The sequence below is a fragment of the Coturnix japonica genome, chromosome 3 (assembly GCF_001577835.2).
Source record: "Coturnix japonica isolate 7356 chromosome 3, Coturnix japonica 2.1, whole genome shotgun sequence".
In the NCBI taxonomy this organism is placed as follows: Eukaryota; Metazoa; Chordata; class Aves; order Galliformes; family Phasianidae; genus Coturnix; species Coturnix japonica.
Genome location: NC_029518.1, coordinates 47,243,844 through 47,269,761, shown reverse-complemented (window position 1 = coordinate 47,269,761; position 25,918 = coordinate 47,243,844). Strand labels below are relative to the sequence as shown.

Here is a 25,918-nt window from a genome sequence, read left to right as displayed (position 1 = left end):
GCTTGTTCTATGGTGCATAAAGAAAAATATCATTGTGTGCTGCCTAATTGTACAGTACTGTAGGATACAGTGCACAGTTCCAAGTGCCTTAGACAAATGTTTGGCTGTTTCCATTATAGATACGTGTGAATGTGTATATAAATACATATAAATGGGGCAGGCGGGGCGCTGGGGACACCTAGCGACGTGTGGGGAGCCGGGATGGCTGTGAGGTACACACGGCAGCGCTCCGCCCCATCATGGCAGCTCGACACTGCGCGTGTGCCGTGCCCTATGGCCGCCATTGCTGGTGGGATGGACCATCTCCTCTGTGTAGGGGACGAAGTGGGAGATGCGTCCCGTGGGGTGGCGGAGAAATACCCTACGTGCGTTCTTAGAACCCGCCTCTCTATTTAAACGAAGTCCTATTGCAAGCAAGCTCGTTGGTGTTCTTACTAAAGAATAAAAGAGCCCTTTGGAACGACGGTCCCACTACATCCCCCTGCGGCCTGTGGTTGCTCCCCTCACGCACATCCCATCTGTCCCGTGTGGGGCCGGGCTGTGTGAGCGTGTGTGGAGGTGGCTGTGTCGGGGTTGTGTTTAGGCCATGGTGAGACGGTGGTCGCTGTGGGGTTGGGGGCGGGAGAGCCTCGGGTATGCGGGGTACGGCAGCGGAGCCCGAGCAGAGGGTTCTTTCTGGATGAGCTTAATCGTTCATTTCTTATTAATGATTCTTAAGCGTCCCTTTGCAGCCTCACAAGAAGAAGAAGCCCTTCATAGAGAAGAAGAAGGCGGTAACGTTTCACTTAGTGCACAGAAGCCAGAAGGACCCCCTCGCTGCTGATGATACGGCCCCGCAGAGGGTCCTGCTGCCTGCCCAGAGGGTAAGTGCCTGCTTGTCATAAGGGGTTTGCCCATGTGGCAGGAGCTACAGGGGGGGAAAGTGGCGTGCAGCTGGATGATTCATAGCAGAGAATGAAAGATGAAGGCATGTAGTCACACTTAGGCATTAGGAGGGAAATCTTTCCTCAGAGGCTGGTGAGACACTGGCACGGGCTGCCCAGAGAGGCTGTGGTGCCCCATTCCTTGAGGTGCTCAAGGCCAGGTTGAATGGGCCCTGGGCAGCTGAACTGGTGGGCTGGAAACCCTGCCCATGGCCAGTGAGTTGGGACTGGGTGATCTTTAAGATCTCTTTCAATTGAAGCCATTCTGTGAGCTTTTTTGTTGTTTTTTATGCTCCTTTTTATGAGTTTGGGTGTTGACAATGGAGACATTACTTCTATTTTTGCTGACTTTTAAGTGGACTTAAATAACTGCCTGTATTTTTTTCCTTACAATTTCAAGGGTCACGAGGAGCAGAGGAGGGAGGAGCAGCGGAAATATGGAGTCTTCTTTGATGATGACTATGACTACTTGCAGCATTTGAAAGAAGCATCTCGCCCCTCTGAGCTTGTCCCTTCTTTCCGTGGACAGCAAAGCAGAATTGTCATCACAAGTGAGGGGCACATAGAGGATGAAATTGAACGAATTGCTGTAAGTAGTATTTTTGCTGATAGAGAGGTAATTGCTGGTCAAACTTGTGGAATTTCATGACACTGGATCATGTTGGAATGGAAAATCCTTGAATAATTTCAAGCAGTTAAGTATGTAATTGCCCGTCAGTCACTTCTAACGTTTTGTTTGTTTGTTTTAGGCTCCATCTATTAAGTTGCCTTCCTCAGTATTTGCCACTGAATTTGAAGAGAATGTGGGCCTGCTAAATAAAGCAGCCCCTATTTCAGGTACCGTAAAGTCCTGTGCCTTTCTGTAACAGGTGTTGCCATGTAGGTAATACTCAGTAATTAGCAGCACTGTAAACAAAGCAGTAGTTGTTTTGTTTTGTTTAGAACAGACTCAAGAGCAGATAACAAGGATGATCTCTATCAGACCTGTGTTTCTGTTTGAGACCTCCTTCTATCAGTCAGTAGTAATTGCTTTTAAGCATTGCATAGAGGGAGGAAAAAAATCACAAGTTATTGCTATTATCTAGCACATAGAAACTAATAATAGGGGAAGGCTTCTTTCACTACTAACGATATTATGTAGGTAATGCTATTGATTTGACTCCATCGGTTGAATGCAAATGTGTAACTGGATTTTCATTCTCAGAATTCCTCTTTTCAGTTGCTGAGATACTTTTACTTTCCTTCATCAGCTTAATTTCAGTGTTAAAAGAGTGCTCTTTGTGTGCCTATGTTTGAACTGTACTAAAGATTCACTTTCAAGTTATCTAAGGTTGTTGTTTTTTGTAATAATACTTAAAGTTGATAGTCTTGATAGTGTTAAAACAGATTAAAATACATTTTTGTATGCCTAAGACATCTTGGGGGATGTTCTTTTCTGGATGAGGAAAACCAAGAGGCTGATGACTTACTAGTTAATTTGTATCAAATCTACAAACATTACCAGTGAAACTTGTGACTGCTAGTCAAATTGAATTGCTTTTTATCAAGGAAGGTGGCTTTGGGATGTCACGGCAACTTACATATGTAAGTTTTTTCCTCTCTCCAGGACCACGGCTGGATTTTGACCCTGATATTGTTGCTGCTCTTGATGATGATTTTGACTTTGATAATCCAGAAAATGTTCTGGACGATGATTTTGTTCTACAAGCAAACAAACAAAAGGAGGGGTATGTAAAGCTTTGGGGAACTGCTTGTGTCACAAATGAATACTAATGTTACTGTGTGTTATTTTGCATGTTGCTGTAGGAAGCAAGTTTCAGGCTTAGTATGTTTATGTCAAAGGTATGTGTTACGTGGGTGGTAGCTTAAAATAATAATAATCAAGTTTACAATAAATATCCAAGTCAAGAGATGGGTTTTGTTTGCTACCTTGACCCTACAAGTTAATATTCATCAACATCACTACTTGTGAAGCTTTTCTGAAGGTCTTGGAAATGCATATTGCCACGGTGCATGTTATTTTTTTCCTGTTTTGTAAAAATGCTATGAAAGATAAATAGCAGTGATCAGTTTTACAGCATTTACTATTCAAGAGTCTGGTGTTTTTCTACTTTGATAAGCACAGTAGAATGTGAACACATCCTTGCTGTCAGTGTGCAGGTGTGTGATCCACAGCTATCAGAATCATTTTCAGCTTTTAGGCAGTTGTGTCAGGGAACCGCGGTATCGAGCAGAGCTGTGGAAATATCTGTGGATTGTTCTAAGCTGTTTTGTAATTCTGTTCAGGAGATCAGATGCTGAGGATGAAGATGAATGGGAAGATATGGAGGATGATAGTGATGAAAAGCGGAGTTGTAGTAACGATGAAGATTACGATTCAGAAGGCCCTTTGTCAAATGATGGGCTTAATGACCAGGGAAGAGAATTCCTTTTCATGCAGGAAGAAACCAGGAGTCGTTTCACAGAATATTCTATGACATCTTCAGTAATGAGAAGGAATGAACAGTTAACCCTCCTGGATGACAGGTTTGAGAAGGTAAGGCAGCTCAAGAATGTGACCCTCATGTAAAAGGTGCTAAATGCTTCTTTCTTTGTCCTTTGGCTCATCTCATGAGGTGCTGAACTGTATGTGTGTGCAAATCCTTCCTGCCTTTGGTAGTTAAGGTATCAAACAGCTGTTATCTGCACACACTTGGCATTTAATGCTGTGTGTGCTAAGCATGTTGCGTTAAATAGGCTACAGTGTTAACTGATTATTAGAAGTTCTGACTTTTATATCACTTAGTTTAATTATTCCAAGGGCTATAATGAACATTCATGGTTGGTGTAGCACTTCTCTGAGAAGCTCCGTTCTATGCAGCAAATCATGTAAAGCTTTCTTATACCCATTCTTCACCCTGTGCCAAGTATGCATAGATGAAATTATGTCAGAACAGTGGACATGTGGGGTAATATTTGTTCTGAGCAGTTACAAGCTTCTTAGTGTTCTGATTGAAATTAGGACTTGAAATCTTTTCAGAAGCTGGTCTGCATATTTTCTTTCAGTGATACATATTATCTTGTAATAACTTGGCTACTCTTGTGGTGAAAGTGTATTGTCAGTAAGGAGGTGATCCGACCACAGCTGTGCTTGGCAGCCCTTCAGCAAATGAGAAGGGAGAGGGAAGAGGGGCAAATAGGAAGAGATGTGTAAAGCTTTACGCTGTCACAGAGTTGGACAACAAGTGTGATCTAATTAAGATATCCACTTCTTTATTTAGTTTTATGAACAGTTTGATGAAGATGAAATCGGAGCCTTGGATAATGTGGAATTAGAAGGCTATATTAACACAGACAACACTCGGTTGGAGGAAGTTTTGAGTGATTACTACAAAGAGAAAGCAAAGAAGTACGTACTCTCAGCTACACTGTTAGACATACATAATTATGTCACTGTGCCTTTATGCCAAAAGTTTGAGTATCTTATTTCCAGTTCATAGACTGGAAGATGGCATCTCACAATAAAAACAGTTTGATTGGCGTGTTCTCCCTTCTTTGGGTGACTGAATATCACCCAGTCTTGGGTGTTCTTTTTATATATTATTATAACTAGTGTAAGTAATGTCCAGAGGTGTTTTTCCTTTCCCTTTTTAGTGCAACTTAAATTTCTCCTGTTTTACATAATTATTTCTTTTTTTTTTTTTCTTCAAAGTTGTGTGAAATTGGATGCTCTTGAACCCTTTGAAGACACTCCTGCAAATGACGACAGTGATGAAGAAAAGGAAGAAATAGTAGCTCTGGTTGTTGAGGAACCAAAAGAAAAGTGGGATTGTGAATCCATTTTGAGTAAGTGTTTGGAGTTCTTGTTTGTTCTTAGTACTACAAAGTAAATGAGAGGCAATCTTGGCGCTTTCCTAGCAGTAATTCCAGGTTTATGCTTCTGAAGCATAACAGGAATTAGTGCAAGATAAAACTACTCCCTTTGTGTAGATTATGTAATTCTTGCATTTTTCTTTATTCAATTTCTAATGCTATGAATCATTAAAAAATGTATCTAATTTTTATTTGCAAGTTTTTCTTTACTATTTTTTCTTTCTCTGTGTGACCTAGGTACATATTCAAACTTGTATAATCACCCAAAGCTTATCGAGGAGCCATCAAAGGTAAAAGCATTTATATTGTTCAAAGTAACAGTGTGGCTTAGGAGGACTTGAGAGAGAAGTGGTTATTGTCTCAGTGGATGACTATTCAAAGGTGATGTGCCAGGCACGAGTGGTTTTAAAGGGAACTTTCTTCTTGAAGACTTATGAAGGCAATGTCGAGATCCTGCTTAAGTCCGATTTTCAGTAATATTAAATAAAGGGAGAAAACATTTTTGTTATGCCAGGGGACGTATTGTGCTTGCTGGTGTTTGATTTTTACTTTGAGATTAACATGCATCTTTCTGAGGGAGGAATATGTAAGAATGTTTGTTACTGTCTCATCTGAATCTGCTGTTTTTATTCTGTGCAGATGAGGCAGTTAGGGCCCATTAATACACCATTAATACATATACACTGTCTGTTTTAGCCAAAACCAATAAAAATTTCCTCGAAGACTGGAATTCCTCTACACGTCCTGCCTCAGAAGGGTCTTACTGCTAAGCAGGTTGAACGCATGCAGATGATTAATGATAGTGACCTGCCAAGAGCATCCACACAGCCCCGTTCCAAAAATGAGAGCAAAGAGGATCGCAAAGCCAGGAAGCAGGCAATAAAGGAGGAGAGGAAGGTATGACTGACTTTAATTAAAGCCCGGGAACAAACTCCATTCTTTGGATTGTATCTTGTATAGTAGGAACATATTAAAGCCCATTTGATTTTGTATTTAGAAATGAACGGACAAAGCTTTCTGGTCTGAAAGGAATAATTATTAGTACTTAATGCTAACTTTCCATTATTTATTTAATGATTCTGCACTCCTCATTTCCTATGTGGAAGTTCTGGGTGTTATTATGGGCACTATCACATGGGTAACTTAACGGAGCATTTGTATTCAGTGCTACCTATCAGCATATTAGGAGCTTAGGCTGCGGTTGGACTTGATGATCTTCAAGGTCTTTTCCAACCTGGGTAATTCTACGATTCTTCAGCTAATTAAAGATAGTAATTCTGGATGTAGTCGGATTTAAAAGTTGTACAAGAGTTAAGGCTGTAAGCAAGACAATCGTGACTTCTCTTTTTGTGATCCATCAACATTAGTTACAGTGGTTTCTATTTCATAAACTTGTGACTGTTCACATGCACAGGAACGCAGAATGGAGAAGAAAGCCAACAAGCTGGCCTTCAAACTGGAGAAAACAAGGCAAGAAAAAGAGTTGCTCAATCTGAAACAAAACCTACAAGGACTGAAGCTATCTTGAAATTCAGGAACTTTCATTGTGGAAGCATTGATTTCATCTGTACTGAGAAGGGAATTGCTGATAAGACTTGCCAGACGCACACAAAGGGGTTTAATGGGATGTGGTACAGCAATATCTAACTTGTCATTCTTTCTGAAGTTATACCCAAAGGAATGAATGAATGTCTCTTTTATGAGTGACATGGCAACTGCTGCAAACTTTTCTTGCCTAGAACTGTATTAAAATTTTAAAATATATTTTTCTTATCAACTGTCATTGAGCGGAAGGTGTCGTATGTGTTGAATGCATTCAGCACCTCAGAGAATCCTGCAGATTTGATCTGATTCTTCTATTAAATTATTTGAGTTTGTACAGAGCGGTGTATTTACGTGTCTCTCCCTTACATTGCCCATTAAATGTAGTGCCTTGATATAATAGAATTTTGGAAATGAATGAGTTTTCATCCACTCTTTCACAGGTTGGTTATTTATTGTTTGTGTAAATGTTATGAAAGGTCTAAAGTAACCTTTTGTAAGCAGAGTTGTTTAAAAAACTCTCGTGTAGCTGAACATCCCACTTGCTGTAGATGAGATAGGTTTAGGTTAGATATTAGGAGGAAGTTTTTCACACAGAGGGTGGTGACGCACTGGAACAGGTTGCCCAAGGAGGCTGTGGATGTCCCATCCCTGAAGACATTCAAGGCCAGGCTGGATGTGGCTCTGGGCAGCCTGGTCTGGTGGTTGGCAACCCTGAACACAGCAGGGGGCTGAAACTGGATGATCATTGTGGTCCTTTTCAACCCAGGCCATTCTATGAGTTTTACATGTTGGATAAATAAAAATTGTTGCAACAAGTATTGAAGGGCAGTACTCAGTGGCTCTTATTGTTGCTGTTTAAAGCAACTTTGCTTCAAGTAGTCAAGATGACAATGGTTGTGTAACAAACAGCAGATCTTTAGAAAGCTGTGGTGCAGATGGCAAACAGCCGTTATCAGGATTTTCCTGAAATGGTGTTCCTTGTCTTGCCTTTAGTTTGCTTTTGCTGCGACTTGTGACCCCACACAACTGTTGCAAAGACTTTTTGAAGGTAAGCAGAAAGCCTTTATTGCAGACTTAATGTGATCTTCAATTACTGCACTGTATATAGGAGTTGTTCTGCTGGTGACCGGTCTGTAGACATGAATAAAAGGAATGAGATCTGCAGTCAGTCCTTCTGAAAGTTTCCGTACTCATGTGAGTATGTCAACCCTTGATTTGTAGAGCTGGGCATTTGCCTTTGAGTGAGAAGGCAGCCCCTTTTACTGGCAAGGAACAGGGGAACCAAAACAGTAGAGCGGACCGACTACTACAAAGTATCTGGAATGTACCTGTATTATATGAACACTAGGTGGTGACAAGATAATGGGAGGGCTTAATACTTGCTTATACTGGAGGGAAAAGCTTTTGCAGTGTATTTTAGTTGATAAAGTAACACATTTTTGGTTAACTGAATTGAACAGATACATCCACAGGTCTCTTTGTTGCTGCTTAGAATGCTGAAGTGTGAATACAGTATATACATCAAGATTATAAACGTGTTCAAGTTGTGTTGAACAAGTAGACATCAGCTGTTACATTAGAAAACGTTTGGGGGTTTTCATTGAGCTTGTATCTGTACTGCTTTTCATGTGTTTCAGGTGCTTAAGCGGGGTCTGCTTGTGTCATAACTGTTAATTGTGACATGCGGTACCTTGGAGCAGCCATAAGCTCTGGCCTTCTGAATGATGAAGGCTGACCACCTGCTCATGACTCCTGACAATAGTGCTGAACAGTCAATTTGAGAAACCATCATAGTAAGATGAGCCAGATACCAGCACAGGAGCTAAATGAAACAAGTGAGTAACAGACACCTCAGTGGTTTGCGTGGAATGTAATATGTGATTTACTGTAACTGATGTACGCGAGGCAGAGCTTGTGTTCCTTACCAGTCCTTACCTGCCACTGAATATGTCTAAAGGCACCAGTCAAGTGTAGTGTGCTGTCATTTGTCCTGCCTTCCCGCTGAATATTGAATGACAGTCTTTGAAAGAAGTGAACTTTGAGGGGACGCAAACAATAAGAGATGGGACAGGAAAAGGGTGACACTTGAAAGAGCATGGCCTGGAGTAAGCACAGACACACAGAAAGGTGTTTCTTGGAAACAAAAGTGGAGTGTCATTTAAACAGGTAATAGAATGATGGTGAGAAGTTACAGGATTGCTTTTGTTCCTCTCTAATGGGTGCGATGCTGTAATAGCTTTTCTCTGTGCCTCGGAGTGTGGTAATATCTGAATGAAGAGGTAACAAAAGCAGTTGCACATCTGCTCCTGCTCAGCAATACAAAGATTCCTTTTGTTTCAGCCAAAGCAGGTAAGGAATGCTTCAATGCAGACGATTTTCCCTCTGTAGATTACAAGTCTTGTGAATAGGGCTCTTTGTTACGCTCAGATATTTCTGAAAGCTGGTTTTGCTTAATGCAAGAAACATCCCTGCCCTGAAATGAGAATGTGTTAAGCAGTACTAGAGTCACAGAGCTGTCTCCTGTCTAACTCTTATTTATCTTTGACAAGAAGTGACTGATTTAAAAGCAGAACCCCCCAGCAGTTTGCATCTGTGAAGTAAGTGCTGAGCGCTGCTAAGCACCTCATGGCAACATTCTGTCTTAAGAATGAAGGTGGTTTCATACTCAGTGTGATACCTTCTGGCTTGCAGAATGGTGAAGCCTTTTGCTGCCATTACTTGACATGGAAAATGAAAGAAGCCCGGGTGCAAATCACCTGCGCTTTGTGTTCCCACCAGAATTCATGCAGCAATGACTTAATGAGTGCTTTGCCTTCATCCCCTCTCCTCTCCTGCTTAGGATCTCATTATGAAAGGAGATGCCTTATTAGCAGCCATGTGGAGAACAGAAGGTGTCTCTCAGAGTAAAGGAAAGCTTTGTAGAAGTGGGAGGAATAAAGTGGTTCTGCAAAAGGGCTCATGACTGCAGAGGTCCTTTCCTGACAGAAAGATAACCGATCCCAGCAGATTAAGGGCTCAGTGTGACCATCGGTTGTAGTGTAATGCAGCAGTCCTGTGCTGTGTGACTCACACTGTTGGTTTGAATTCTTATACAGCCGTCGGGAGTCAAGATTTGGTACCTTGTAGAATCTGCGGAAGACAATTTGCACAGGATGTTCTGGTAAAACTCCGCCTTTCTTTTAAATGGGGGTGTCAGTGTGTTTATCTGAGAGGGGTGGGCACTGGGGAAGGAGGAGAGACGAGTTGAACATGTGTTTAACAGCAAATGATCTAACAACTGCTTTCCTTAGTAGACCTGATTAGAAAACAGGTGAATGTTCATAACAATACTGTGACCTAGCATAAGATTGCACTTTATCTACTTCTCCAAAGCTGATTCTTGCTCTATGTCATAGAATCGTAGAATAGCCTGGGTTAAAAAGAACCATAATGATCATTTGCATTCAACCACGTCACATCTGAAACAACGTATTCTCTCCTGTTGGGGTATAATTCACTGACTCGTGTCACATCCTGCCACCTGAAGCTTCCTGTGTGCTCCAGGTTTCAAGACAGGGTTGGTTATTTTTTAGGGTTCCTGGGAGAAACAGGCTAATAAACCATCCAATAAGCGATCCCTTTGACAACCTAATGCAGGCAGCAGGCTCGGTTCCAAAGCCTTCTGAAGTGAATGAAATGATTCCCGCCGACCCCTCTGATCCCTGGATTGCAGACTAAATGGGTGGCTTTGCCCTTTGCCTGAAACAACACAACTGCAGAGTTTTTCTGAAGGGGTTGGCTCTGCCTGCAGCTCCTCAGCTCAGTGCTGAGGTATAACTAAAAACTGAACTAGCAGAAGGAACAAGAGGGGATGGGAAATGGCAGAACTGAGCAATTGTGAGTGCTGAGACAAAGGTGGAATTGGCAGTTCAGTGTCTGATATCTTAGATCAGATGTGCGACCAACATGATGGTCTGATCTATCAAATTAGCGACCTGCCCTGGGGAGCCTGCTTTGTTGGACTGTATCTTCAGATGTCCTGTCATACACCTACAGCTCTGTGATGCTCTGATATTTGTTTGATTAGACAGCAATGTATGTTTTGGGGTCAGGAAGGGAGCTTTCTCATCACTAGGACTTGTGTGGTACAAGCTCTGCAATGCCTTTCTGTTCTTGGTGGTACGGGCTGGTGTGCTCAGTGAGCAAAGCCCAGGTATCTGCCATCCTGTGTGCCCCGCAGGGGATTACTTCTCTTGAGTTTGCTGTCAAACATTGCTAGAAACAGAAGGACTTGAAGCATGTGAGTAGAAAGGTTCAAGGGAAAATGAGAATTTAGAAGGGTGTATCGTGATAAAAAGAGGAAATTCCTGGCCCAGCAGGGCTGATGCTGACATACATTGGTCAGACAGTGGTGTAACACAGTGGTGTAACACAGGGAAAAGTGGGTGAGGGGACAGCTTAGGGAAATTAGTGAAAAGATAAAGAAGAATGACTGAGAGCTGGGAAAGGAGACTGAGTTGGAAAGGTTGGAATGGGGTCTCTAATGGGCTACCTGCAGATGGCTCAAATGGGTGTAATCCACAGCACTGGAGTAAGGATGCAGTTGTGTCCTCACTCTCACTGCGTTCCTCATAAAGAGAAAACGGGGCATGCTGTTGCAGATGGGTCTGTGCCGCTTCTGAATGTTAAGCCCTCCTTTGTTGTGTGGTGTGTGTCTCCCATGCACTGAGCCCTGGATATCTCCACTTAGGAGCCCTGTGTGCTTTCAGCCACAGATGATACTCCTCACTCTGAGCTGTCAGGTTACTGTGAGCTGTTACACAGCTGCTCCCTTTCAGGCTGTCGCTGCTCTGGCTGCACTGATGGGATGAACAGGGCTGTTGTTTGCCAGTGGAGCACTGAGTCTGGAATACTTATCTAAACTCAATGGACTAATAATATAAACATCAGCCCTTTGAACAGGAGCAGTCTGTTCTCCCTCTAAACCAAGAAAGAAAGGAAACTGAATGTGGCGAGGCCAAGGAAAAAGTCCAGTGAGACTGGGATTATGAGCAGCCCCAACCTGTGATCCTCTGCGAGTGCTTTTTCCTGTCATCCCCCAGCATGTCTCTGGGCATGAGAAACTGCAGCTGTACACAGTTGGTTTTGTTTTGTTTTTATGAAGTTCTGACAAACTTTTTTTGCATCCCAGATGAGACACGAGCCCATTTGCAAGAAAGTCTTCAACAAGAAGCGCAAGCCCTTCAATTCTTTTAAGCAGAGACTGCAGGGAACAGATATCGGAACTGTGAAGAGGCAGCCCCTGCTGAAGGTACGGTTACTGTTGGAGCACACGTGATCTCTGTTTGAAGCCTTTCATTTGGAAACGTGATTGTTTCCTCCCAGGACAAAGCCTGGATGTCGCAGATGACACTTGCATATGTTCTTAATTCAGTGCCAAGTTCTTTCCTCCTCCCCCCTCTCTGTGCTGCTGGTCTTGGGGAATATTTCTCAGGTACCATGACTGCTCTGGGCACCAAGTGTCTGCTTTCCTTGGACATATCCCTTTGTGTATTTTAAGTACTATGCAAGTCTCTGACAGCCTCCTCTTCAAGGTTATGTAATGATGATGAGGAGGAAGGGAAGACGTGCATAAGTGTGTAGTTTTACCCAGATATACCAAATTACTGAAAATGATGGTGATTGTAGTATAGTTTCTATTCCCTCTAATGCACCCTTTGGTCTGCCACAACCAGAGTGTTCTTGGAGTGTTTTGTTCTTCCATCTGCTGCTGCTGTTAATAGGTGTCAGAGGGCTGCTTCAGCTTTCCTGTGCCTCTGACAGAAAACAGAAAGTTTATTTTTTTGGTAACATTTCTCTTGGAAAGGGAGGACATGCGCTTGAAGACATTTCTTTGTCCCTCACAGGAAGCAAATATAGTTTGTGTCTCCCTTAATTTCCTTTGCAGAATCAGCCAGTGAAGAAATCTAACTGGAGGCAGCACCATGAGGATTTTATTAATGCCATTAAATCAGCCAAAGAAGTGACGAAAGCTATGCAAGAAGGCCGTCCTCTTCCACCTCCCCCCCCACCAAGCATCAATCCAGGTTTGTGGCTCAGTTTATCCTATTCTTGATCTTGTACTGACTTCTAGCAAAGCATCTGGATGAGGAGCTACAAGATGTGGTTTAGTGGCTTGTTGTAGCAACAGTAATGGGAGAATAGTTGGACTAGATGAGCTTGTAGGCCCTTTCCAACCTTGTGATTCTATGATGAGCTCTTATTATTCACAGCTGGACTTTTAGTTCTGTACCTCTCTGCACAGCACCATATGAACGCTGATTCCTTCCATACTCTATTTTTTTTCTTCTGTGTTTCTTGGCTTGAGGAACAGTGCAGCAAAGAGGAAGCGAGGAGAAAGAGAAAGATAACTGTCCCTTCGTGACTTATAAAGTTGGCAGGTCTGGAGCCAAGTGTTAGTGCTTTGGGAAGAGAGCTGGGATGTCTGACTACTGCAAATGGCACCGTTGTGTGACAGAGTGTAAAACACGTCTCCTCACCACTCAGACCGAATGTAGTGCACGCAGGCTTTTGCTGCCATGTGATAGCTTTTCCACTATCCGCTTCCACGCCCTGGCTGTGCCACAGGGGCAAGTCATTTAGAAAACGAGACTGCTTTTGCTCCTAATAGCAGGTGTGGTCTCTACACAGAGCTCACTGTGTTAGAAGTTACAGATCCAGAAACGTACAGCCAATATTCCTCATGATAGATGATTTATGAAATGTAAGAGGAATCCTGGAAAGGGTCTCTGCGGAGTCCCTCCTGAGCCATAAAGGAAGAGGGAGGGAGGACTCTCTCATCTCCCTTACAGACCAGGAGTTCACGACTGATACCAAAACCAGCTGTGAGAACTCCAGTGTTCCTCCTCTTGTAGCTGTCAGCAATGCAGTATAAGCAGCAGGACATGTTTTCTCTCCCTGATTGGGGTCAAGCTCTTCTCTGAACTTCCATCGTTGAATACCTTAATTGCTCTGTTATTTCTCATCTCCCTCCACCAACTCTAAGAGCAAACCCCTTCCTTTCCTTCTCTCTCTTTGGGTAACCAGAGTTGTGCAAGAGCTGGGGGAGCTGTGGAGAAAGGAAGTGGGGGAAGGCCAATTGCTGAGGGACGTGGTGGGGGTGTATACCCAGCAGCTCAGGGCTGGAGAGAAAGAAACTTGGCTCTTTGGTACCCCTTAGCTGACTGGGACAGCCTCCTAAGCAGCATTTTAAACAGTGTCCAAAGGAAATGCATTACACTGAAATAAGTAAGAATGTTGATGACTACGCTTAAAATGTAGTCTTGAAATATTTTAATTTGCTTTTAGTAATGCCCAGGGATTTCCTTCTGATAGTGATTTGTGAAGTTAATACCATAAGCACATGTTGTAGGATCCTAAGTGCTTTTCTTGATGGGAGCTCGCTGTGATCACCACATGATGGAGCCATCTTGGGTGCTCTAGTGAAATAGGGCAAATTCTTTCTTGTGCTACACCAGCTGTGACACCAGCTGTTCCTTTCCTATGATCAGACTATATTCAGTGTCCATTCTGCTTGAGAAGATTCAACGAGGCTGCAGCAGAGAAGCACATCAGGTTTTGTGAAGAGCAAGCTGCTCGCCGTGCCATTGCTGCTAAGATCACCAAACAGCCTGTGGTAAGCAAACATGTTCACACTTGTGTTGTCCTTGAGACGGATTTGCCAGATTATACTTTATGTGGAGTAAAACCTGTATTAATATTTAACTGAAGGTTTCCAGGGAAGTTGGTAAACTTCCTGAATGTGAGACACGAGGCCAAAGGTCTGAGCATCTTTGGGGAACCAGAAAAGCAGAGCTAAATGGTGGAGCCTCTTAAGTGAGCTCCTCTGTTGTTTTATTAATAATAATAATGCAAACAATTGTGTTTTGTGAGAGAAGGGATTTTTATGACGAGCTATTTGAAAAAGTCATTTTTTTAGGCTTAAAAGCAGCATCCTAATGGGAGCAGCTGTACTTGTTCTTTTCTAGCGCTGCTTCAGTAGTTTGGGGAGCTGTAGGGCTCTGTGACCTTGTTGCTAGAGTTGTGTGTACACTGTGCATCGTATTCTCTTAACCTAGGGCAAGCAACCAGTGACTCAAAGGAAAAAAACAACTGTCACACCTGCGTTACCACATGAGAAGAAGGGACAAAAGCTTGATAATGGAGAAAAGGCTACTCTAGGTAAGGAGTTCAATCGGCTCTATTTATGCTTGCCTTAGAACAGACTCCATCAGCTCCAAATGGATGTTGCTGGTATCAAATGGCAATACAAATCACCCCAATCCATTGCGTCAGTTGCGTGCAGAGAGGTTTCCAAGTAGGTTCTAAGAAGGGACTTAGCTTTTACTCAGACATTCTCAAGGTGTTCTCAAACAGAAGCTTCTATATAAACCTGAAGTGCACTGTCTGGGAGACAAGTTCCCTCTTTCTTAGAGGTCTTCTGCAGTCTTGAGGATTCTGTGATATTATTATTTGTGTATCAATGCAGTTCAATGTATTCATATATTGGTATCTTCTATCTTTACATTTCTGGAGTTTATATTCATTTATGTTAGAATTTTTTGATGCTCAATAACGTTTTAAAATAACAATTTGCAGAGACTCCTCCTGGAGCACAGCAGAAAAGCAGAAAACCTTCGGGTGTGTCTCCCAGAAAAAAATCTGTTGGGGAACTTAGGTAAGGAAAACTCTTTTATTGTTTTATTTCAGGCATCTTTAGCAAGTCTCATGCTCTCCTGTGTCCAACATAGAGTTCCCATACGAACAGTGTACGAACCCTTAGGGTTACCATGCAGGGCTCATAGACCACCAGCAGACATCTATGGATCCCACCACCATTCTCAGGGTTTAGCCCTCACCCTCTGGGCTGGAAGGCCTGGGGAGAAGGCATCTTTTTGTAGCACCGTGGCTGAGTCCAGGCACCAAACAGTGCAACCTATGTGCAGACTGGACAGAACAGGAGGTGGGCGGACTAATGAGCAAAGCAAAGGTTAGGAAGTGCCCCTGGGCTCCTTGCTGTAAGGTAGCAGATCCCAAGTATGTTCTCAGTGCTGAAGTATTGGAAGAGATTAGCCAGCCAAGGTAATATTTAAAAGTAAGCCTTTTTATGTGTTATTGCGTGGCTTTAATCGTCTTAGCTAAAAGGGAGTTCTGTGTTTCAGTGTAAGTAACCAGTATGTGGCTTGTTGCTGCTTTCAGACAGCAGACAGAGACCCGAAGATAGAGCAGCTGCCTGCCAGGGACACATGAAGGTGTTTTGCGAAGCACTGTGGGCCTTAACAGTGTCATCCTCCAGCACCTCTTCCACCCCAAGTGCTGCAGTTCAGTACGTTGTGAAGCGGTGGTAATAACACAATGGGTACCATCTCCAATTAAAACAAACAACAAAAAGATAATAATAATGGAAGTTCACTGTCCTCCTTTCTTTTTCCCTTGGTCACAAAGCTTATTGTGCTATCCTTGTTAAAGCTGTGACATTATCCGTACCAGCTGCCAAAATCTAATTACATTACCACCTGAAAGTCCCAAACCTTTTCTTCCAAACTGTGCACGGAATGTGATGGCTTTTAGGAGCTCGTTTCCAGGAGAGAAATAAGACCAAGATGCTGAATGCTCTGTGCCTACTGGTGAGCTGGAGAGATGGCTGTATTCTGTAGGCTTCAGCCATACAGCTTTGCTGAGCTCAGCATGAGCACACCCATGTATGGAGTATGCAGCGCTGCAGGCAAACACGACAGTGATGGTGTTGGGATGTAAAATGGTTATCCTGGTTTAGGGAAGAGGTGTATGAATTGCATATTATATATACCCAGAGCTACAGCTGTGCAGAATTAAGCACAGGTATGTTTAAGGTCTGCTATGTCTATTTAAGGTCTGCTTCTGTGTTTTACTTGCAGGTGCCATTACGGTGTGCTGTGTTTTACCTGTAGATGTTGCAGTGTGCCTTTTATGAGTTTTAAAGCTCCCTTGGGCAGCCTGATCTACCCAGTTTAGGGGGTGACAGCCCTGCCCATGGCAGAGCAGTTGGAAATAGATGAGGTCCTTTCCAACCCAAGCCATTCTACGTCTTTTTACTTGACTGAGGCTTGGCCTTTAACTTGCAGTTCAGTGCGTTGAGCATCTCTCACATATCTTAGTGAGATGCATTTCATGAGAGATTGCAGCTAGGGCCCAGAGTATCTCTGCTCCCATTGCAGTGAGCAGCTCAGAGTGTGGGTACTGGGCTAGTGCAACATTGCACAGTGCTTCCTTCTTAACATCATACTTTAATGCAAAGACAAGTCTTCCTTCACTTATTAAGCCTCTCAGAAAAGCACAACCCAAAGTGTCTGCTAATCAATCATATATGATCAGGCACGTACAAGAATGTGGTGGTGTTGGTCTTTCACTGGACACGAATGTGCAGCTACCCGCTCTTAAATAAGCAAGCTTCTCTGGTGTATCTGAAGAACACAATTCCTGCACAAAGCACAATAATCCCACCCTCCTTTAATCCAAATAACTTGTAGAACCACTCACACGTCGTTACAATTCATTAACAGCAAACAGCAATCCATGATTTACAAACGTTGTTTTTTATTTGAAGTTGCCTGGAAATAGTCCTGTGATTACCGAGGGAGAACAAGCTCGCTTTGTGGTACAGCTGTAATTATCATTAGGCACTATTAATTCTAAGTGAATTTAATATTAGAGATTGCTTATTCTGATTCAGAACTTCTGCATCTGTTTCAGCTGCAATAGAACCCACTAGTAATGGCATCGTATGCTAAAATGGTGCTTTGTTTTTTTAAGTCTGGGCTGTGCAAGGCAGCAAGTAAATTCTGAAGTTGATTGTTTGTTTAAATGTTACCTGTTGGGAGATGTTATTTTTTTATTTTGCAATTTCTGCTGGTTGTTCAGGGGACGGGGCTGTAACACCTACACCAGCTGGATACATACAGCAGTTCGCTATAGGAAGCAAATGTAAGTAAGTCGTGATTCTGATTCAGGTGTAACTACCACAATACCACTGAGCAAAACATCCGACTGTTACCATATTACCATACTTGCTGATTTCCTATGATGCTTTTGAGGCAGGTTTACAGCTCGTGGTTTTGAAGAGGGCCCATCCTGAGGTAACCACCACAAGCCCTTCTGCATGGGGACCTACCACAGCCTCACCGAAGGCTGACCTTGGCTGGAGGATCCCCTGGGCAAGCTGCTTTGGCAGGGCCAGCTTTCTATCAAGGAGCCCATCTTTCGGATAGCTATAATTAAGAATCGTCCCCCAGACAAAAGCCATTTTTTTAATCAACAGAAGTTAGATAAAGGCCCCTTAGGTAAGAAGCATTACTTTATTATTGGGTGTTAAATCATGCAAGCTGTTGACCCAATGAGAGCACACGTGCTTAAATTTAAGCAAATACTTTACTAGAGATAGACCAGGTTCCTGCATCTTGCTAATGATCAAGTTCTACTCCAATCTTTGAGACAATTCACTTCCCATTCTGCAAACTACACCTATACAAGACATCTGCTTAGGTGTAGTCGTGCAGCAGTGGAAAAACGCAGGAGATGCACACAGCCAAAGTGCACTTCAGAATAAAACAGACGTCTACTTAGATGTAATCACAACCCTGATTTTCTTTGCTTTAAATGAGTGAAATGAGAAGGAAAGATTTACTCTTGGAATCATTTTGATTTAAAGATTCATAAAATTTAGTAATTAAGTAAATGCTTAGAAAAAATCTGTATCACGCTGATAAACTGTTCACCTTAAGTTTGCCACGTGTATACATTTCCTGTGATTTATGGCTCATCAGAATTATTCCTCTGTTGTTTTCCCCCTTCCTCCCCCCTTCACCCTCACCCTATTTTGCCTACTGTAGCAGCCATAGTTATCATTGTGCCTCATTCATTACAAGGCTTTGCTATTATTGAAGACATTAAGCTGTTTGTTTAAAAGGGAAGAAACAAGAATACCGAGGGTACTGAGGGAAGTACATTAGTCCTACTACTGTCATATGCTAAAAATTAATAATAGTATGAAAAATAGAGCTTCTTGTTTATTAACATTCTGAATTGAACTACCATGTCCATAACATGCTTTAAAAACAAAAAAAAAAACCAACACAAAACTGGGACAGTTTTTCTTGAAACAGAAGAAAAACAAAAAAATACCCTTCCTAACAGATTTAAGTAAGAAGCACAGTCTTTTTCTTTAAAAAAAAAAAAAAAGAAAAGAAAAAAAAAAAAGCATAGTTACTTGAAGGCATGATGAAAATGAGGCAACGTTACAGAATTTGTAGTGGATGGGAAGGAGCGAGGGAGATGATGCAGCTGGTTTATGGCCATGCCACCAGCTGCTAGCTGTAGACCTTGCTGTTGGCTGAGGCCATTCAGCCTATGTGATGGTTCCTCTGGACCAAATGGCATCGCGATATCCCCAGTAGTGCTCTGGTTGTCACCTTGTGGGAGTTGCCAGAAACTCATCACATGAGTGAGATCCATGAAAGGCATGCTGGTAGTTTCAGCTGCTGTCTCTGTCTCCTTGTGCACTGGGTACTTGTTAGTATCAACTACAGGCCCTGAGGAAGCTTCTTCCAGACTGATTTTGTGGAGAGACTGAGGTTCTGGTGATGGCAGGTCCTCTAGAAGATGGACGTTGTAACCTTTAACATCCACTTTGATCGGAAGATTCTTGAGGGAGCCTGCTGCAAATGAGGTAGAGCTAAGGTCATACTTATTCGACTGGTGAAGGTTCAGGTTGGCAGGGATGGCTGTTGAGCACGGTGTGGGAGGGACAGCTGCAAGGCTATCTGCACAGCCCATTCTTTGCAAAAGAGGAGGTTCAATAGAAAGAGCAGTCTGTAAGCTTGGCTGGGGATGAAGATGTGAACAGTTGTATTCCTTTGGTTCTGAATTATTCAAAATTCCATTCTGCACCGAGACCCTTTCAGGAAAAGGGGACAATATGCTGGCATCTTCCTTCAGTCTGAATGGAAAAAGCTGGTCAAGGAGACCTACTGAGTCACCATTCTGCAACCTGCTCTTGAGCAGTTCTTGTGGATGAGTCTTCCTCGTGTGGCGAGTCAAGTGGTCCTTCCGCCCAAACCTCTGGGCACAAAACTGGCACAGAAAGTCTTTGCAACCTGTGTGAACCACCATGTGACGCCGCACATCTTTACGGGTATAGAAGTGACGCTCACAATGGTCACACTTATGTTTCTTCTCCTTGGTATTGCCAGTTGGTTTCCCTGCGTGACTTTTGAGGTGTTCCAACAAAACTTCAGTGCCACCGAACTCCTGAGCACATACTCTACAGGTAAGGTCCCCACTGGTGGCTGAATGAAGAGCCAAGTGTCTCTTATAACCTAGCTTGGTGTTGTACTTCTTTCCACACTCTTCACACTTGAAGGCCATCTTGTTTGGGTCATGAGTCTGAAGGTGATTCTTTAGATGGTCTTTCCTATGAAATGTCTTTTCACAGTAGCCACACTGGTGAGATTTCTGTGGAGAATGAGTGGCTGAGTGTCTAGAACAAAAAAAAGAAAGTGTAATCAGCATTTACATCCACTGTAGTACGCAATGCAGCTTCAAGACCTGAAAACACTGGCCCTCTTGAAGGAAAGCATTTTCACAAGCTCTCAGATTTATTAGTAAAAGCCTGGCTTTTTTCTATTTTTTTAGAGAGGAGTGTGTTAATCATAAAGCATACAGTAGGTTCAAATTGCTCAACACAGTCTTTCTGAATAGCAACTGAGGGAGACTAGTTTTCTCAATTCTTGCAAACACAAGGATATGAAAACTGAGCTTGGGGATTAACTGTCACTACTCGGACACTCAGGAAGCAAAGGATGTCCCTGTTTTTCCCACACAAGACAAGGAGTGCCTTCAGAGCTGTACCTGAGCAGTTTATATTTGGAAATGAAGGCTTTTGTGCATCCGTGCTGCGAACACTTGTAGGGGCGCTCCGCTTTGTGCACGTAAGTGTGGACTGTGAGCTTTTCAATGGAATCAAATATCTTCCCACAGAGTCGGCAAGGGTAACTGTCTGGCTGCTTCACTTCTCTTCCCTTCAACAGTGAAGACCGGCCATTTCTCCATTTAGGTATAAACCTCACAAGAGCATCACAAGTGTTTCCTGAGCTGGCACAGCTAAGCTTCGCAGCAGAGGAACAGGAAATGGTCCCATAGCACTGAGCAATGGTTTTGCCTAATGCCGATCCTCTCAGTTTCCCTTTGAATTTGCTTTTTGCTTTTAAGGATCCTAATTTATTTGGTGGTCTGAGCCTGGTGGTAAGGACTCGGTCTTTATTGATGCACTGGTGAGATTCCAGCAGAGCAAAAGTTGCAAAAGTACTTCTACAGCTGGAGCATATCCAAGGGTCTACTGGCTCTTTCTGCAACGAGAACAGAAGCAGGTCTTTCTTATTAGGCATTCTAAGGAAAGGTCATATTCTCACTGACACTGCATCGTCTCTGGGCTTTCCCAAGACGTGTTGTCCTTGATCATATTTACTTCAGCGTATTACAGTCCTGCTGTTCAGCAGGAAATGGATTCTCTCTAGGAGTCTACAAACCAGTAGAGGAAAAAAAAAAAAAAAAAGATTGACTAAATACTGATTTCCACATTTGTGTTTAGCATTTACTGTAGCAGTACTGAGTCCTTCACCTTTGCTCATCTCTGTGTACTGAATTTCAAAGTCTATTTGTTCTTATTATGGAATTACTTATAAAAGCAGTTGAGAATTGTACTTTAACCGTGGATTGACATCATTTGTCTTCTATTGCAACTGTACAAAAATCACAGAACTAGGGACTGCCTATCCTTAAAGACATTTAAGTTTTTGGTGGTTTGGTTTTTTGTTTTTTTGCAAGCATTGCATTATTTGTTATTATTAATTCTGTGAAAATAAAAACTCTACTGGTTTCATTGATGCTTACTTTACTTTAAGTATAAACATTTGAGACATTCAAATGAAAAACTGTGCCAAAAAAAACAAGCCCAAAACAACCACCAGTTCCTGACAAAATGCATTTCCAGGTGTATAACCCTGTATTTCCTCATCTGTCCGTACACTGCTTCTCACAGAGTGACATTATTTTCCCTTGTCCTTAGCTTTCTTTGGAGAACACGGTGAAGCCATTCCCACTCTGTCTTTATTCAGAGACAAAGAGCCCTGCTCTGCCTTTTCTGTGTCTTATGCTATGGTTCTCCCTTGCCTTCTTTCTGGACTATCCTCTGTACAAGTGAAGCAACAGGGATTACCTGGAGCACCTATAAATAACAAATTCAACTGTGTTCTTTGTTTAACATTTCCTTCTAGCTTAGGTATCAGTCTTCACAGTTGCATTTTCAATATTCAGAAACCTTTCCTGCCTTTTTAAGGATTCTTACTATCATACAAAGATAAAAGCATCAGGAAGGCTTATTACACAGGAAAGACTGAAGCCATCAGTGCATTATCTGACCAATTGATCAAAGCATAGCAAAAGGGAACTGCTGAGATATGTCTAAGGCTGGACAGCTTGGCTAACTAAAAAACAATCACAAACTTAAGTAAGTTTTTCCAACAGAGCCCATTTGAATCACTACCTCTGGGTACATTTGATGTCTCCACTAGATTACAAACATAGACTATAATGAGTAGCTTTACTATGGATAGCTGTTTCTTTAAAATTGCTCCTGGCTTTGTGTGAGCCAACTATTCTATGACGTGCTGTAGTATGACCACATAAAGCATGTAAATAGCCGTAATTTACTACATGGTGACAGCCTGAATGTAGATGAGGGGTACTTACTGCTACTACAGGCAAAGGACTGACATCAGATTCTTCTTTAATGAAGACTGCAGAAGTTTCCATAAATTTGGCATAATCGGCAGCGTACCATACTTTCAATTCCGTGTGGGGCTCGATTGGCTGTGAATGGAAGAATATAGCTCTCATTTACCTGTGTTAATTTACCTACACCAAATAATACTATGTTGAAGACTGGAAAGAAGGGGATGCAATTAAGTATCATTACTCATGTTGCACTCTTTGAATCTATTTAAATTAATGGTAACTTAGTTTAGAGATTCAAACAAACTCTTTCTGAGCACTATTATCTACTCTGAAAGGTTTGAAACTAGAGAGTTTCTAAAAGCAGACCTGTACATACAGAGATTTTGGGAATTGCAGTAGGACAGATGCCTCAGCCCTCCCAGCTTCATTCAGTGACATTTATTTGCCTATGATGTCCAGAAGTCTTGCCAAGAAACAGCCTTGATGTTCCTGAAGCCCACTGAACATGACACTTAAGTACAGGCTTCAGGCAAAAGAAAACTGCATATGAATTTGTAACAGCTTGAATACCTCTTGGATGCACAGATTCAGAGCTGATTAATGTGTGGACTTCAAACCAAACCTGCATATTTACACGCACAGGTTCTAATGGGTAAGGCTCAATATGAATGGTGGGGACGGGCTGATGGCTGGACTGGATGAGCTTAGAGGTCTTTTCCAAGCTTAAAGATACGATGATTCAATGCACGTGCTATACTGGTACCCTCCTGCCCTTCTTTCACTGAAGCTTTCCTACACAGGATTAAGGGAGTCCATAATCTGCAGTCTTCCATCCAGTCATGCGTACAGCAAATCTTGGACTAATCTACCACCTCATCAAACAAGTACTTTCAGTCAATATGGCAGCAGACAAAAAAAGAAAGATGAGTGATTAGATTAACTGACTCAAGATTTATTACGTATTTAGGAGGAAAGGAGAGAAGTAACTTTGGGGTCATGATTTATATGACTTCTTGGCACTGGAAGCCACTTTATTCATCTTTATTAATCATGCATAAAGCATGGTAGGTGAAAGGTAACTTAGATTGTGAATGCTGAAAGGTGACAGCACAAACCTGCTCACTTACTACAACCAGCATGGGTCACCTGTATGCTCCAGTAACACCTGGCCTAAACAGAAATAGCACACAGTGAATTTTCCACTTCACAAAGGATGAGAGGCAGAAACATCATCTAGGAGACTCAGCCATGGACTGAGCTCCTGCATGTACTCTAGATGGAGAAAAGTACACATGTATCCATCCATATATGTATGCTTTTGAAGCCGTAATTTCAAGTCACTAAAATCTTCTGCCTTTATACTAAAATGATATCCCATCTCTCTATAAAAACACTGGAGCCAATACTTCCACTCTCAACAGATATTCAAACTCTCTTGAGAAAAAAACCCTCATTACCAGCCCTAGGGCAGCCTCGCGACGTGACCAGCAGGGTGAGCCTCAGTGTAGGAGAAGGCTACTTTACTCTACTGACCTGGACTGAACCTGCAGGACACCATAGTACTATGGATGGCACCGGGACTTAGGAATGAGAAAAACAGGTTAACTCCCCACAGTGCACAGTAAGGATTCGAAAACACATTTCTCATCCCAAGATACTCTTCATTTTAATGAGAAGGATGCAACTCTCCATTAATGCCCATGAGCAATTCTATTGGAAGCAGCAGTGAGCTGTCTCAATACAAGATTAAAGTTCTATCAGAAGCTTTAAGTTACCAGTTTTCTAAATATGCTGCTTAGAAAAAGCACTTGTTCAGGCTTTCCAAATAGAATATTATTAATGTTCACAGTTCTACACATATAGCATATATTTTAAATTGTTTTGACTGACTCAGAATCCCAAACACAGCCTAAATATCATCACAGATTGGTTTTTACTATTATATGTTGATTTAAAGTTGCTTTGCTCTTCATCCAAAGACAAATACTGTCATAAAAGACTTAGAAGATGCAAAGTGTTATCACCATTAACTTATTCTCACAACACCACTGTGTGGTAAGTATGACTAGTCTTTTCTCATTCTCATGTTACTCACAATGCTATGCAGGCATTTACTTAGAGAAAAAAGGGGGAGAAAAAAAGGGATGTTCAACATGAAGACTTCAGTTTCCTAGACATGTAAGAGTTAAAAAGTCTGACAAAGTGGCCAAAACAACAAAACCCAACATCATCGCATATTCCTGTGTAATTTACAAATACAGAGTACTGTATTTGCTCTCCTAAGACAGAGACACAGTCCAAAATCCCTAGTATTATAAACTGATCATTTCATGGCAGCATCACAGTATTGTAACTTCTGCAGTTAAGTCTTCAAATTTAATCAGAGTAGAAAATAATACTTAAAGAAGCTGCTCAGTATCCTCTAACGCACTCAGAACACAACCTGTGTCTAAAAGTGCAGTAAGGAAAAGTACTTTCCAGGAAGAAGTACTGTCAAAAGTAATGCTGTGGGATCATCTCACAACGTGCCTATTTCGAACTGGAATGGTAACAATTCACAGTGTTCTTGTTTGAACACCGTCACCAAGAACAATATTTCTGCATTTCTCTGCTCAGTTTCTTCAATACCTGCAGCATATGTACATATTACCTTTTACTGGAAAATCCAATACACTGCTTCCTTTACAGTGGATTAAGTGATATAAAAGGTGGTGTGTACGAAAGCGCCAGTTGCCTGAATATAATCAATCTTTCATCTGTAAAAGGGTTGGTCTTTCAGAATCTCTGTCGATAAATTGCCGTTTGAATGACAGGTGAAGCAATGTGGGTTTAACTACCTTAACAGTTGTAAAGTAGACTTCTCCACAGTGCTGATAAGCCACAAGGGTCTGTTCTTCTTGGTTCCGGGCTAGCCGGACAAACATCATCCAGTTTCCACAGTCTTCATTGGGAGTGTCCAGAAAGTACTTCCCTCCATCTTTCAATACCTGAAATAAAGGGGGAGGATGGGAGAAATAACATGGTAAAAACTAAGCCCTGCACAGAGACACATTAATTTTCTTTAACTTGAAATCAGGACTACCAATTATTTACCTTCTTGTGGTGATAAATTCCTTGAAATCATGTTTGTTTCAAAACAGATTACTCTTAGAGAACACCAGTGCAAAAGAAAGTGAAGAATGAGTACCTTCTGAGGCATACGACTAGTAACATAGCTGTAAGGCCTTTGTATGTATTTCCAGTTTATATTTCTCATTTTTTATGTTATATGAAGATAGTATTATAAGAACAAGAACTAAGTGCCAGCAGGTAGGAAGATAAGCTGTGTGCGTTAATGTACTTCCTGAGTAGCTGATAATCTCCAACTTCAATGCTGCATTAATGCTGGTTTTCATGGAACAATCACACAAGTTGTGCAATAATTCCAAAGAGACTTTTTAACAGTCATCTCTTTTTAAAAATGTAAAATTAAATACAAGCGAGTAATTGTGCCAGAAGGACCTCATGCATTTTGCTTTACTTCATTCTTCTAGATTCCTTTCCAAGAGAGTGCCTCTATGCGTAAACACCCCCAACCTCACACAGGACAGTTGTTTTTCCACTGCACACTCTGGAATGTAGCCATTTGAAGCTGCACAACAGATGCCAGCACTGTATGTATGGGTTCCGATAACCACCTAAGCAAACAATTAATTGCAAAACAAGTTTCATCTCCACTGTTTCTGAGGACTATTTTATCCAACTTTGTCATTTTCCAAATGGAAACACCTGCCTGCTGGACAAGTCCCAGTTTGATCACATTCAGAATGCTA

The 25,918-nt window shown here is 42.1% G+C and overlaps 3 protein-coding genes across 4 annotated transcripts in view; 2 read left to right on the top strand and 1 right to left on the bottom strand.

Annotated features, from left to right (window-relative positions):
- The first annotated feature begins 342 nt into the window (after positions 1 to 342).
- LTV1 (LTV1 ribosome biogenesis factor) lies at positions 343 to 6,654 on the top strand. Its single transcript, XM_015858290.2, has 11 exons — positions 343 to 589; positions 732 to 863; positions 1,324 to 1,512; positions 1,673 to 1,760; positions 2,530 to 2,650; positions 3,210 to 3,459; positions 4,184 to 4,311; positions 4,615 to 4,748; positions 5,013 to 5,065; positions 5,472 to 5,672; positions 6,190 to 6,654. The coding sequence occupies exons 1-11, from the start codon at positions 587 to 589 to the stop codon at positions 6,301 to 6,303; spliced, it is 1,413 nt and encodes a 470-aa protein (XP_015713776.1). The 5' UTR covers positions 343 to 586; the 3' UTR covers positions 6,304 to 6,654.
- Positions 6,655 to 7,129: 475 nt separating this feature from the next.
- ZC2HC1B (zinc finger C2HC-type containing 1B) lies at positions 7,130 to 15,754 on the top strand. The gene is made up of 8 exons (XM_015858291.2): positions 7,130 to 8,155; positions 9,416 to 9,480; positions 11,491 to 11,610; positions 12,247 to 12,385; positions 13,850 to 13,974; positions 14,417 to 14,519; positions 14,937 to 15,015; positions 15,537 to 15,754. The coding sequence occupies exons 1-8, from the start codon at positions 8,119 to 8,121 to the stop codon at positions 15,559 to 15,561; spliced, it is 693 nt and encodes a 230-aa protein (XP_015713777.1). The 5' UTR covers positions 7,130 to 8,118; the 3' UTR covers positions 15,562 to 15,754.
- Positions 15,755 to 16,891: 1,137 nt separating this feature from the next.
- Positions 16,892 to 25,918, bottom strand: part of PLAGL1 (PLAG1 like zinc finger 1) — a 38,363-nt gene continuing 29,336 nt past the window's right edge. For both annotated transcript variants that reach the window (XM_015858282.2, XM_015858284.2), the window contains exons 5-8: positions 24,944 to 25,093; positions 22,122 to 22,241; positions 20,223 to 20,719; positions 16,892 to 19,851 (exon numbers count right to left, since the gene is read on the bottom strand). In XM_015858282.2, coding sequence (XP_015713768.1) covers positions 18,579 to 19,851; positions 20,223 to 20,719; positions 22,122 to 22,241; positions 24,944 to 25,093 — 2,040 coding nt within the window. In that variant the 3' untranslated portion in view covers positions 16,892 to 18,578. The remainder of the gene's footprint in view (positions 19,852 to 20,222; positions 20,720 to 22,121; positions 22,242 to 24,943; positions 25,094 to 25,918) is intronic.